Source organism: Thermochaetoides thermophila, assembly GCF_000221225.1.
Source record: "Thermochaetoides thermophila DSM 1495 unplaced genomic scaffold scf7180000011806, whole genome shotgun sequence".
Lineage (NCBI taxonomy): Eukaryota > Fungi > Ascomycota > Sordariomycetes > Sordariales > Chaetomiaceae > Thermochaetoides > Thermochaetoides thermophila.
The window spans coordinates 818069-831385 of NW_006383023.1; the positions used below are offsets into that span (position 1 = coordinate 818069).

General features: G+C 53.7%; 2 protein-coding genes across 2 annotated transcripts; both read left to right on the forward strand.

Moving 5' to 3' along the window:
- Positions 1–372: 372 nt before the first annotated feature.
- CTHT_0002740 (UDP-galactopyranose mutase-like protein) lies at positions 373–2243 on the forward strand (the record flags this gene model as incomplete). The annotated part of the gene is made up of 6 exons (XM_006690758.1): positions 373–383; positions 461–530; positions 596–676; positions 738–1088; positions 1147–1572; positions 1635–2243. The coding sequence occupies 6 exons, from the start codon at positions 373–375 to the stop codon at positions 2241–2243; spliced, it is 1548 nt and encodes a 515-aa protein (XP_006690821.1).
- A 2472-nt stretch (positions 2244–4715) lies between these two features.
- On the forward strand, positions 4716–12047 carry CTHT_0002750 (uncharacterized protein; the record flags this gene model as incomplete). The annotated part of the gene is made up of 1 exon (XM_006690759.1): positions 4716–12047. The coding sequence occupies one exon, from the start codon at positions 4716–4718 to the stop codon at positions 12045–12047; it is 7332 nt and encodes a 2443-aa protein (XP_006690822.1).
- Positions 12048–13317: the final 1270 nt, after the last annotated feature.

Consider the following 13317-nt stretch of genomic DNA (forward strand, 5'->3'; position numbering starts at 1 on the left):
CCGCGCTTGGCGGGACAGTTAATGTGCAGACCCACATGCCAACCATTCTGAAATTGGAACAATTTTATCTTGCCCCTCCATCGCAACCCACCACCCCCTGGCCCCTTTTTTGTGGGGCTGGACAGCGGTCTAGCCTCTGGCAACCCCAAAACGACCACGCCAGGAGAGGGGATTGGAGGGGGTGCCGCCGCCATTCAACTGCAGAAGAGGCGTCGGGCCAAGTGGTTGTTCTTGGTTGTCCTTCTCGAGTTTCGCAACTGTTGACATTTTAACGCTGCCACCTTTCCCCAACTCTTCTCTCGCCATCCTTGCCTGCATCAACATACCTGCCTTCTAGACTTCTTCGACCTAGCTTAGCTACCCATGCCAACAATGGCGGATATGTAAGCTTGGATTCTCTCCCGCCAATTTCAACTTGACCGACCCCGAGTTCAGGCTGGCTGACTGTGAACCCGTAAAGCAATGTTGACGTTCTCGTTATTGGTGCTGGCCCAACTGGTTTGGGTGCGGCTAAGCGCCTTCAGCACATTGTATGTCTGCTCTGCCATGCTTTCGAACCGAGTTTGTTTACCAACCACTGTGTACTCGCCAACAGGACGGCCCTTCCTGGCTGATCGTGGATGCCAACGAGAAGGCTGGCGGCCTTGCTTCCACAGACGTTACTCCTGAGGGCTTTGTAAGTTCACCACTTACAGGTGTCTACACTAGCTCAACCGCTGACGATCATGCGCTTTCAGCTTTACGATGTCGGCGGCCACGTTATCTTTTCCCACTACAAGTACTTTGACGATTGTCTCGACGAGGCCCTGCCCAACAAAGAGGACTGGTACCACCACCAGCGCATTTCGTATGTGCGGTACAAGGGTCTCTGGGTCCCCTATCCCTTCCAGAACAACCTTTCGATGCTGCCCAAGGAGGACCAGGTGAAGTGCATCGAGGGTCTCATCGACGCCACTCTGGCTGCTCGTGTTGCGACCGACAAGCCCAAGGACTTCGATGAGTGGATTCTGCGGACATGCGGTGAGGGTGTCGCCAACATCTTTATGCGCCCTTACAACTACAAGGTTTGGGCGGTGCCCACGACCAAGGTACGGGATATACCCTCTAGCTGGCCTTTGTGATGCCCTTGCTCATGCTCCTTTCCAGATGCAATGCCAGTGGCTCGGCGAGCGTGTCGCTGCCCCTGACCTCAAGCTGGTCACTAAGAACATCATCCTCAACAAGGTTGCTGGTAACTGGGGTCCCAATGCCACCTTCAGGTTCCCGGCACGCGATGGTACCGGCGGTATCTGGATCGCTGTTGCGAACACCCTCCCGGAGGAGAAGAAGAGGTTCGGCAAGAAGGGCGAGGTTGTCAAGGTGGATGCTGAGAAGAAGATCGTCACGCTCGGCGATGGCACCACGGTCGGCTACGATAAGCTTATCAGCACGATGCCCGTCGATCACCTCGTTGAGAAGATGGGCAACGAGGAGCTGGTCAAGCTGTCCAAGGGCCTCTTCTACTCGTCGACCCACGTCATTGGCGTCGGTATTCGCGGCGAGCGTCCGGAGCGCATCGGTGACAAGTGCTGGGTAAGTGGTATTGGAAGAGCACATTCAAAAGCTGAAGGTCTGTCGCTAACTTTTACCGTCAGCTCTACTTCCCCGAGAACAATTGCCCCTTCTACCGTGCAACTATCTTTTCGAACTACTCGCCGTACAACCAGCCGCAGGCTGATGTCGAGCTTCCGACCAAGTATCTGGCCGATGGCAGTCCTGCGCCGAGCAGCGAGCCCAAGCCGGGCCCGTACTGGTCAATCATGCTTGAAGTGTCGCAGTCGCCGATGAAACCTGTCGACGAGGAGAACATCCTGAAGGAGTGCATCCAGGGTCTGATCAACACCGAGATGATCAAGCCCGATGACGAGATCGTTTCGACGTACCACCGCAAATTCGATCATGGCTACCCGACCCCGACTCTGGAGCGTGAAGGTGTGCTGAAGGAGCTCCTGCCCAAGCTTCAAGCTATGGACATCTGGTCTCGCGGTCGCTTTGGTAGCTGGCGGTACGAGGTCGGCAACCAGGACCACTCGTTTATGCTCGGTGTTGAGGCTGTTGACAACATTGTCAGCGGCGCTGTCGAACTGACCCTCAACTATCCTGATTTCGTCAACACCCGCCAGAACACGGAGCGTCGTCTGAACCAGAGCTTCTACAAGTCTGGTTCATCCTCTATTCCTTCTCGACCTGCTCCGAGTGCTTAAGTGAAGTCGTAGTCAGAGAACTGGTTTGGGCTATATTGGCATAAACTGAGTTGATTTGGGCCAGTTGGTAACCCAGGGATGTATGATCCCTGGTAGCTGGAACTCTAATGATCCGTTTAATCTTGAATGTTTTGCTTTCCAACGTTGGGGGTATTTGGGCATTTGTATGCAAAAAGACAACCGGATTTAATTGGCAAAAGGGAGGGGATGTCTGTCGGGAAGGTATAGAAAATCTTCCAGACCGGTTCCAACGTGCCCAAGTAGTGTAGTGGGGTTGCTGGCTGGTAAATGAGAAAGGCAGCGAAGTTTAGCTGCCTTTTAATTTATGGCTTCCATCTAGTGTATATCATTGATTTCGGAGATCGAGAGTCCGTCCGACCGGCTCCCTGACAGTCTGTAGCGGCCGACACGTTGGCCCTTTGCAACATGTCAGTCCATCCACCTCCCGAGCAGAGGTTAGTCATCTTGCGCTGCCTGTGAATGTAATGCTTTCCATGACTTTTTAGCGTCTCTTGTACCCTTCCCTGATTACTTAGGTGTTGGGAAAAACATGGTTGATTGGACGAGAAGAGATGGTTTTACGTGGGAGCAAGCGACTTACTAGGACATGACGTCAATGGCGCCTGCATCAGTCCATTCCTATTCGGCAAAAAGGCGGGAGCGGAAGGGCGGTGGTGGTGGAGTGTATTATGTAAGAAAATGGGTCGCGGTTTTGTGAGCTGGGCGATCTGTCGGTGGCCGTAAGGGGAAACGGAATGACAACATAACCTTACTTTTATGATATTAAGTAAATGTTGAATAGTTAGGTATACTCCTTTCAACGCGAGGCATTTTAATGAACTCTTTGAGACTTACGTTCCGCACTTACAAAGACTGCGCTGTCGCCGAGAGATTAGTCCCTCTTTGGAGGGAAGAATTTTGGGCTCAATGTCCCTGAAAGTATTTGTACGTACGGATCCCGAATGCGTGTAATACACCACATGTGTGGTTCCGATGAGTTGCACCAATCACGGCGAAGGGAAGGACAGCTGACACCCAGGCACACTCTGTGGATGGGGAAAACTTGCAAATCCGACTATCGGGGCGAAAACCCAACTGGACATCATCCACAGACGTTGAAAGTGCAGCGTCGAGCTCCTTGCAGCCGACGTCCATCCTACTTTTGTGGCTTGTGGCAAGGTTGACGTTGGGCTGGACAGCGGCTCAAGAGAGCAGCATTTACCCGCGAATTTACTTCATCTCCAAAGGGCGCAGAAAAGTCCTGCTGCATCAAAGAAGCCTGCTGTCATCATCACTCAGCGTAGGATTGCAAAGTGTAGTCAGCTCAAACGTGGAAGCTGACTTGAGAGCGCTGTCGACTCGAACACGTCTCTGATAGCCTGGAGGGGTCTGGGGACGGTGCCTTGATTCTTTTTATCCGTTCTTCATCAGTGCTTTCTGCTTGGACTTTGACGCCAGTCTTGCTCGGCGCTGGGCGCTGGGCTTCCACTATTGCACCTCCAGCTCCTAATTTTGCCCCTCCCTGCCAAAGAGGAGGCCCAAATCCAAGTTACCAAGAGGTCGTCGTGCCCTTCATTCGATCCCATCCATATCCGGGTTCTCATCCCGCCACCTTTTTCTCTCCGACTCGACCATATATCTCCATCTTTTTCAACAACCAAAAAGAGTGACTTGCTGCATCGCAACCCTGGTTCTGCAGGGGGCCCGCCACGCAGCAAGCAACAATCAGCAAGCATCCTAACGGCCGGTGCGCACCCCGGACACATAGCATAGCGCAGCGCATCATTATACTGCAAGCTGCAACACTACATACTCACCTTACCCACGTCCGCGACCAGGCTGCTGCACTAGCTACCTAGGTTCTCGCAAGCGACAAGCCCACTCTGCGATACAACAAGGCTAGACACGTCGACGCCGTTCGTCTCACCGAGAAAAAAAGTATTGGGGCTTGGGGGCAAAAATAAGAAATCAAAGAAGCGCAAAGGATCCTCGGCGACGCCCATCACAAAAGCCTCATCTTGGCGTGTCTGGGTCGTGGGCCCGCCACCTCCTGCTGTCCGCCCACCGCCCACTGATATTGCCGCTAAGTTTGCCGAAAGCGAATCGTTCGCCGACTTTCTGATCCCGACAATCTGGCTCTTCAGCCCTTTTCACTAGCTCTCCAGCCCTTCAGCCTTCCAACGTCCCGGCTCTCTGGCTCTTGGGCTCGTACACCCTGGACTTACGCGCGACTGCGGTCTAGCTTGATGGTCTGATGGGGCACTGAGCATGAGCACCACAAGAACATGCCAGAACCGCCGACAAGTTTGCGCGTGTGCTCAGCTTTGATACCCGAGACTGAGACTAAGTGAGCCAGTGAGCAAAAGTTTGCGAGTCCCAGCAGGGAGAGGAGAGACGGAAGGAAAGAAGAGACTGGGATCATCAGCCCAAGGAGTCCGTTCCTCTCCCTCGCGGTCCTTAGGCTTCGCGACGATGGACGATTCCCCGCTGCTCGACGACCAGCTTCTCGAGTCTCCGGCCCGCGTTTTCGAGCGCCTGCGCCAGATTCCCGGGTACACCTGGGACGAGTCGCGAGCCCCATACCATTCAACCTATGACAATTGGCACGTCTTTGGCTCCAGGCTCGTTGCCCCCGAACCGACTCGGTCTGCCACCAGCGGCAGCCATCATCATGGCAGCATTGCCTCTGCAGTTTCAGTCCATGCCTCGGGTTATCCTGTGACCCCTCCAGTTCCCCCTAGCTTTGTGCCACCATCAAGTCGCGGCTCTTCGACTGATCAACCACCTCCCCTTTTCATTGCGCACTCTGACTATCTCAACAGTCAGCGGCCCATCCCGACGAACAGCGATGATACCAATGTCGTGGAGCAACAGGTTATTGCCCGAGTATCGTACCATGTGCTGCGCGAGGAGAGGGCCTTTCACACCTTCAAAAGCCTCATCTCTAGTGTCGATCCCGAAGCTGAACACATCGTCAAACCGATCGATCTCATCCGCCTTCCGCAGCAGCCGGGCGACAGAGGCCCCGTCATCGTTGCGATCTACGAAAATCCCGGTCCGAACTACTTGTTCCAATGCTTGGACCTTGGGCCAGCCTGGTACTCAGCGGTGAAGCACTCTGGACGCTGGGAAGCTCGCCCGAAGCGACCCCCAAAGCTGGATGCCCCCCTCAGTTTGAAGACCTTTCTTGACTTTGCCATCGGTGCGGCCCAATGCCTGGAAGTCATCCACCATGGTCAGGGCGTGAGCCACGGCGAAGTACGGGGAGATGCCTTCCACTTTAACATCGAAACTGGCAAGGTCAAGCTCGTCAATTTCGGAGCTGGTCTTCGGTCGTTCGAGCACAGTCTCACGAGTACTGGCTGGTCGTCCCTCTCCAGAGAGCTGGGTGTTATGCATAAATTGCAGTACATTAGTCCCGAACAAACGGGCCGCACCACCGCCGAGCCGGATACTCGCACTGATATCTATTCATTAGGTATCGTTTTCTGGCGTCTTCTCACTCAGCAGATGGTTTTTCAAGGCGAGACTCCCCTTGATATTGTCCAGGCTGTTCTGAGTCGGAGGATACCGAATGTCACGGCGATACGGATCGATATCCCCGAAGTCATCGGAAGGATAATCCAAAAATGCACCGCCAAAAACATCGCAGACAGATATCATTCAGCTTCCGGGCTTCGTCACGACCTAGTCACAGTGCAGAAGATGCTTGGCAATGGGGAACTTGAAGGGCTTAAAGACTGGGCTATTGGAACACACGATGTCTCGTCGACTTTCCGGCTCCCGATAACTATGATTGGCCGCGAGCGCGAGAGAGACGAGCTTGTGAAGATCATTGAACGCGCTTCTCGGAGTCACCACGTTATTCGCAGCAGCATAATACACCACCATCATCACACAGACGGGACAGGCTACGCTGGCGATGTTTCTGACTCCTCGAGTGACTATACTAGGTCAAGCAGTAGATCAAACCGCCGCAGCGCTGGCTCCTTTTCGCAGTCAGATTCCAGGGCAAAGTTTGGTCAACATGCGTCACCACCAGCGACTGACTCCGGCGCACGGTCCATTGCGACAGTATCATCGGGTCACTCGATAACAAGGTTTCACCTTCCTCGTCCCTGGGATAAGAGTGCAACCGGGACTTTGGACGGCTCCGATGGCGTCGCCCCTGACATGGCGCGCTTCGGCAATGTAGCTGCTACCACCACAGACTCCTCGGCTGCCAGCCTGTCGCGGCATCTTAGCACAGCCAAGTTCAGGAAGCAGGGGCATTGTGAAGTGGTCTTGATCGAAGGCCCTGGTGGAGCTGGGAAGAGCTGTCTTGTCCAGTCAGTCATGGCAGATGCGCGGAGGAGGGGTTATTGTGCCACGGCCAAGTTTGACCGGGCTAGAAAGACACCATTTGAACCGCTACTTAAGCTGCTGTCATCTCTTTTCCGTCAAGTACAAGGAGAAAGAAATACGGATAGCCCGTTTCACCAGGCTCTCAGACAGTATGTGCGTCCTGTGTGGCCCATGCTGCACAAAGTTTTGGGCCTTCCAGAGTTCTTACTCCCACCCGTCGATCCGCATGCATCTCGTGGCTCCATCTCTGTCTCTCCAGGCCCGGCGGTCAACCTCGACAGGCGCGAGTCAGTTACACCTGACATCCTTCCACCGCCGTCTACTCCTAAAGCCTTCCCTGCACAGGCCGGTCAGAGCTCACGCGAATTCCTCCGGACTGGCACCTCCACGAAATCCAACCGGTTGATGACCACCTTCTTGGATGTACTGAGGCTATTTACACATCAGAAATTCATCTGTTTCTGCCTGGAAGACCTACACTATGCCGACGACGAGTCACTTGAGCTCATTAGCCAGATTGTCGCTGCCAAGCTCAAGATGGTGCTCATTTTAACCTATCGCCCCGAGGACATGTCGGCTGAGATTGTGCAAAGAATAGTTAGCCCTCCCAGGCCAGAGGAATCTCCTGGAAGATCTACGAGCACAAATATCACCAAAATCACACTTGCGCCGCTCTGTGAAGATGACATAGTGAGTTACGTCGCTGCCACACTCTCGTTACCTAAAGAAGAGGTGCAGCCGCTGGCCCTGGCAGTGAAGTCCAAGACGGCGGGCAACCCCTTTTACATTCGCGAGATGCTGAGTACAGCCCACGAGAAGAAGTGTATTTGGTATGACTATGCTACTGCCCAGTGGAAGTTCGACATGGACAAGCTCTTCAGTCAGTTTCAGGGCGAACAGGATTATCGCGTGCTTGACTGCGCGTTTATTACCCGCCGCCTGAGCGAGTTGCCTTCCGCATCCAGATGCATTCTGGCTTGGGCCGCTCTGCTAGGTCAGACATTTTCCTTCGACTTGATTTGCAAGTTGATGGAGGAAGGGCGTTATCTGGACGAGGATCCAAAGTCCCCTTGCGAAGCATTCAAGACGCCTGCTTCTCAGGAGGAAATGTTCGCCGGGCTTGATGCCGCCATCCAAGCCTTCATCATTGTTCCATCTGATCGAGACGATCTCTTCCGCTTCGCCCATGATCGCTATGTTCAGGCTGCGTCAGCACTCCGCGAGTGTAATGCCCGCAAGATGCACTTTGTGATCGCGCAGGTTCTTCTCCAGAATGGTTTGCATTATCTGGCCCCTAAAGACAGCGCAGCTGCCCACATTTGTGAGGCCATCGACATCATCAAAGCGAAGATTCCGCATCGCCAGCGCTTCCGCAAAGTCTTATTAGAGCATGCCCACGAGGCTACCGAGAGTGGTGCCCGCCCAACCGCCGCCAAGTACTATAACGCGGCCGTTGCCTTGCTCCAGCCGGATCCATGGAACGACGGGGGTGACACAGAAGATGTCTCCTACGAGGAGACCCTTCAGCTCTACTTGCAGGCCGCCGAATGTCAGCTATACATGGGCAATCAGGGCGCTGCCAGTGAGCTGCTCCAGACGGTCTTTGACCACGGGAGGACACCTCTTGATAAGGCACCTGCGTGGATACTCAAGTCACGCATTTTTACCCATAATGGCGATGAGGAGCAGGCACTCAACTCTCTGAGACAGTGCCTCAAAGAGCTGGACATTGTGCTGGATGAGCATCCTACCATGGAAAGATGTGATGAGGACTTTGAGCGTCTGGCGGCGAAAATTCAGGAAACGGATCGTCAGCTTATTCTTGACCCGCAGGGGACAGAGATACATGTTGATGATTATTCAATAGACTCGTCATTCCTGGCATCGCTCGGAGCAGTGCTAGCTGAAGCAGCAAGTGCGGGCTGGTGGACGGATTGTGCGGTCTTCTACCAGGTTTCCCTCTACATGGTTGACATGCACTTCCGTCGTGGCGCATATCCTCAGTCTGGCCTGGCATTTCTGTACATGGCCGTCATCGCCCTATCCCGCTTCAACAGGGTGCAACTTGCTGCGGATTTGTCGGCCATCTGCCTTGAGCTGTTGGATAGGTTCCGAGACCCTTACTCCTTGTCGCGTGGCTACATGATCTACGCCAACTTCGTTGGGCACATCCAGGATCCAATTGAGCTTTGGCTAGGTCAACTTGATGGCATTGTTGACTACGCTGCTGCAGCCAGCGATCGCATCTCAACCATCCTCAGTTTTGGCTTGGCCGCTCATCTCAAGTTTTTCGCCAGCGAGAATTGCTCCGATATCGAGGCTTTTTGTCAGTATGGCTGCGAAGAGATCCCCAACTGGCAACTTGACACTCGTGGCGGGACCCTCCTCATTGCCGTTCGTCAGGTTGCTCGCGCATTGCAGGGTAAGACGCGTTTCACGAGCCCTCTCGATGTCATGAGCGACGGAGAGCATGACTCGACAGCCTATAAGAACTGGCTTACCGACCGTACTCGCTACCGTGGCCGGGCGTTGATGTGGTATCAGACCATGGAGATGGTGCCGCTTTTTCTCTATGGCCATTACGATCGCGCCATTGAAGTCGGCAAGGCGTGTCTTGAGAGCGAGCACGTGCTGTGGTCGGCACGCAACACAAAGCTGGCTACATTTTTTTACGGTCTTGCACTAGCCGGTGCTGCCCTACGCCAGCAACAAGACCCGCGCTTGCGTGGCCAGGAAGAGGAATCGGTCAGCAGGGCCAAGGTTGAGGAAGTGGTTCGCCAGATTGAGGTGCTGAACTGCAAGCTCAAGGCATGGCAAATTGTCGACAAGGTCAACTACGCTGCGTGGTCGAAGTTGCTGGATGCACAAGTCTCCGAACTGCTTGGGCACCATGGAGCCGCCATCCGGCAGTACGAGCAAGCACTTGATCATGCCGCAGAGCATAACTTTACCTTTGAAGAGGCTCTCGGCAACTATCTTATGGCCAACATTTTCATCAGAAATGAGGCAAGACGATCGGCGCGCTCTGCACTGCGTGATGCAATTGCTTTGTTCCGTCAGTTCGGTGCCACAGGTATTGCTGACCGTATCGAAAGCGACCATAGCATTCTCTTACACGGCGCAGTCCGTAACTCCCGTACTGTCGATGTCGGGGTGCAGACAGATTTCTCTGCTGAGGCTCATTACCGTGCTGTCATCGACGCAGCCAGCGGAAGCATCGCGGACGACCATCACAGTCAGCACAGCTCCTTGTCTGATGCCGTCACAACCGACGAGCGCATGGCATCCTGGAAGGGCACGTTGCAGTCGTCTACTGCTGGCGCTGCCAGCTTGCCGGCGCTTGATATGATCGATATGCACGGCATTCTGCTCTCGTCACAGACTATTTCGTCTGTCCTACACGTCGACGAGCTGCTCAAGACCATGTGCGATGTGATCCTTAAGACATGCAGCGGCTCAGCAACCCTCGCAGCCATCATCGTGGCAGACGAAGAAGCCGAAGCGGGGACAACAGACTGTTGGTGTGTCGCTGCCAGCGGTGATCTGGAGAACGGAGCTAAGGCACACATCCCCCCTGTGCCGCTTAGCGATACCGATCTCGTCGCCGAGAACGTAGTGCTGTACACCACGCGCTTCCGGGAGGCCGTCTTCCTTCAAGACCTCATTGCTGACGAGCGCTTCAGCAACGTTGGTGAGGACTGGTTGCGCAAGAACCCTAGCAGCAAGGCAGTCATCTCAATTCCGATCCACAGCGCATCACAGCCACTGATCGGTGTCCTCTACCTGGAGGGTTTGCCGGGTTCGTTCACCGACCGCAATGTTAGCGTACTGCAGCTGCTGGTTAACCAGATCGGCATCAGCTACTCCAACGCGCTTGCCATGAAGGCTATTGAGAAGGTGTCAGCCGAGAATGTGTCCATGGTCGAGCTGCAGAAAAGGGCACTGGCCAAGGCCATCGAGGCCGAAGCGAAGGCCAAGAATGCTGAGGCCGAGGCCATCCGTAACGTCAAGCTAGCTGAGGACGCGACCAAGGCGAAGTCCATTTTCCTGGCCAATGTCTCGCACGAGTTGCGCACTCCCCTCAACGGCGTAATTGGTAACTCTGAGCTCTTGAGGGACAGTAACCTCAACAAGGAACAGCTCGAGATGGCTGACTCGATCCGGGTGTCTGCGGACCTGTTGCTGACAGTCATCAACGATATCCTGGACTTCTCGCGGATGGAGGCTGACAAGATGAAGCTTTACATCATTGCCTTCAATCCGGAAGAGATGGTTCGCGAAGTTGTCCGTGCTGTCTCGTACAGCAATCGCGAAAAGACTCGCAAGAACAATGTGCAGATCGTCAAGGACATCAACTTACCGCCCATGCTCATCTACGGCGATCCGATCCGTCTGCACCAAGTGCTTGGTAACCTGATTGGCAACAGCCTCAAGTTCACTGAGGATGGCACCATCACCATCGGCGCGCGCATCGACTCGGAGACTGAGGATAAGGCGACTCTGACGTTCTGGGTCAAGGATACCGGCATTGGTATCTCCCCCCAGCAACTCGAGAATCTGTTCCAGCCTTTCAGCCAGGCAGACGCTAGCACAGCGCGCAAATACGGAGGCAGCGGTCTTGGTTTGAGCATCTGCAAGTCACTGATCGAGACCATGATGAAGGGTACTATCCATTTAGAGAGCGAGGAAAACGTCGGCACCACTGCATGGTTCACCGTGACCTTTGAAAAAGCCCGACCTGAGGTCGTTGCAGGCGAAGAGAAGCCTCCGAGTCCCTCCGATACTCATTCACATCCTGCCCTGCCCGAAAGTCCCAGCAACACAGGTTACCACTCTCCATCCCCGTCCATCAGCAGTCACCCGCACTCCCCTGACCTCGGTGCCGTCCCTTCTCCAACCTTTGGCGCCCACGGCCCGCCCCCAGACCTCACCTGTATCCCCAAGTCCGAGTTGCGCATCTGCATCGCCGAAGACAACGCCATCAATGCCAAGATCGCCATGCAGTACATGCATCGGCTGGGCTATCCCAACGTGGACACGTACGAAAATGGTCTCGAAGCGGTCAAGGGGCTGCGCGAGAAGTCTCGCGAGGGCAAGCCCTACCACATTATCCTCATGGACGTGCAGATGCCCTTGCTGGACGGGTACGAGGCGACGCGCATGCTGCGGCAGGATGAAGATGAGAATGTCAGGAAGGTGTTGGTCATCGCCATGACGGCGTCAGCGATCCAGGGGGATAGGGAGAAGTGCCTTGCGGCGGGCATGGATGATTACCTGGCGAAGCCGGTTAGGAGCGAAGTGCTGAAGAGGAAGCTGGATGCGTATGTCACGCCCGAGGGGAGAAGGGCGTTATTGGGGTTGTCCCAAACTAGACCATCGACCCTTGGCCAGGGTCAGGGTCAGACGAAGGTTCAAGAGGTTAAGGAGAGCAAGAATAGCAACGAAGAAGACGAGAAATGAATTTAGGAAAGAGTCACTGTCTCCTAGTAAAGGGAGAGAGAAGGCTCAAAAACGAAAATAGGCGCAGAATACTGGGTCATCTGGGCTGTTGGCAGAAGGTCAAATGCTGCTTGTAAAAAAAAAAAAAAATGTGGTCTGGGTTTTTTGGTTGACTTGGCCGGTGTCTCATCACCATCATTATCGGGTGTTTTGGTCATGGAGCTGGAATGGCGCCTAAGGTTTTGCTTTTGGCATGACATGGCATCGTCACATCACATCATGGTGGTACCCCCGGGTTGGCCTGGTTTGGCTTCTGCGTAGATACGATACCATGCCTCATTTTTCCTTTGTGACGAGGGATACATGGGTTCTCTGGCTCGGGTATTATATACCACTTTTTGAATTCTCTTGGAGCAGGCACTTATGTCTTTAATCTGTGAATATATCTGTACTGGTTAACCTAATTACTCTTTCATCCCGGGATGCGTATCAATAGACTTGAAGCTAGTACTGTGCAAGGCATTTCTTAGCACTCAACAACGTAAGTGCTAAGTTCTTCACTTTTTTTCCTGCCTAGCTCGTGGGCTAGATGACACATGATATCAAAAAGTCAAGTTGATCTGGAACTATCATCGTACCTAATTTCCGTTATGTTGGGATTCAGAAAAGCATCAGTGATGCCCATGTTTGAAGGCGAACGTGATGTAAACAATGTTGCTATCTTCTCCAAGATATCCAAGCACTTATGTTTGACTGCCTAGACCTTGTTTTCTCTTGGCCAGCAACTTAAGTGATCAGCTACTCTCTTGTTATGTCATTTTGATATTCATAGTGATAATTCCGACACTCATCGCCGCGGTGGAGGAAAGTGCGTCAGGTGTTTGGTGGCCGGACGTTCACGAAGACGGCCAACAATCTTAGCTAGACCATTCTATAAACATTCATTCTAATCATCACTTTGGATACTGCCACTTAAGCGTTCCAGTAATTTACTCCATGATGTGATGCCAATATGTTCCCTTCGAAGTCTTCCGTTCACCAGCATCTCACTCATCTCTCTGACATCTCGCCCCGGATAACGCCCAAGCGATCCCCCCCCTCCCCCAACACAGACCGGGTATCTCCGAAGTAAGGCAACGTAATCTTCTCTGCCTATCACACGGAAGATTCCAGTCTAGATGACGTCGTCAGTCCTCCCGGAAACTTAGGGCTGGCGCAATATTGTGGCAGGTAGCAAGTCTGAGGAGTTTAATTGGGTGCTGCAGCAAACGCGATAATGGTTTCAGCTTGC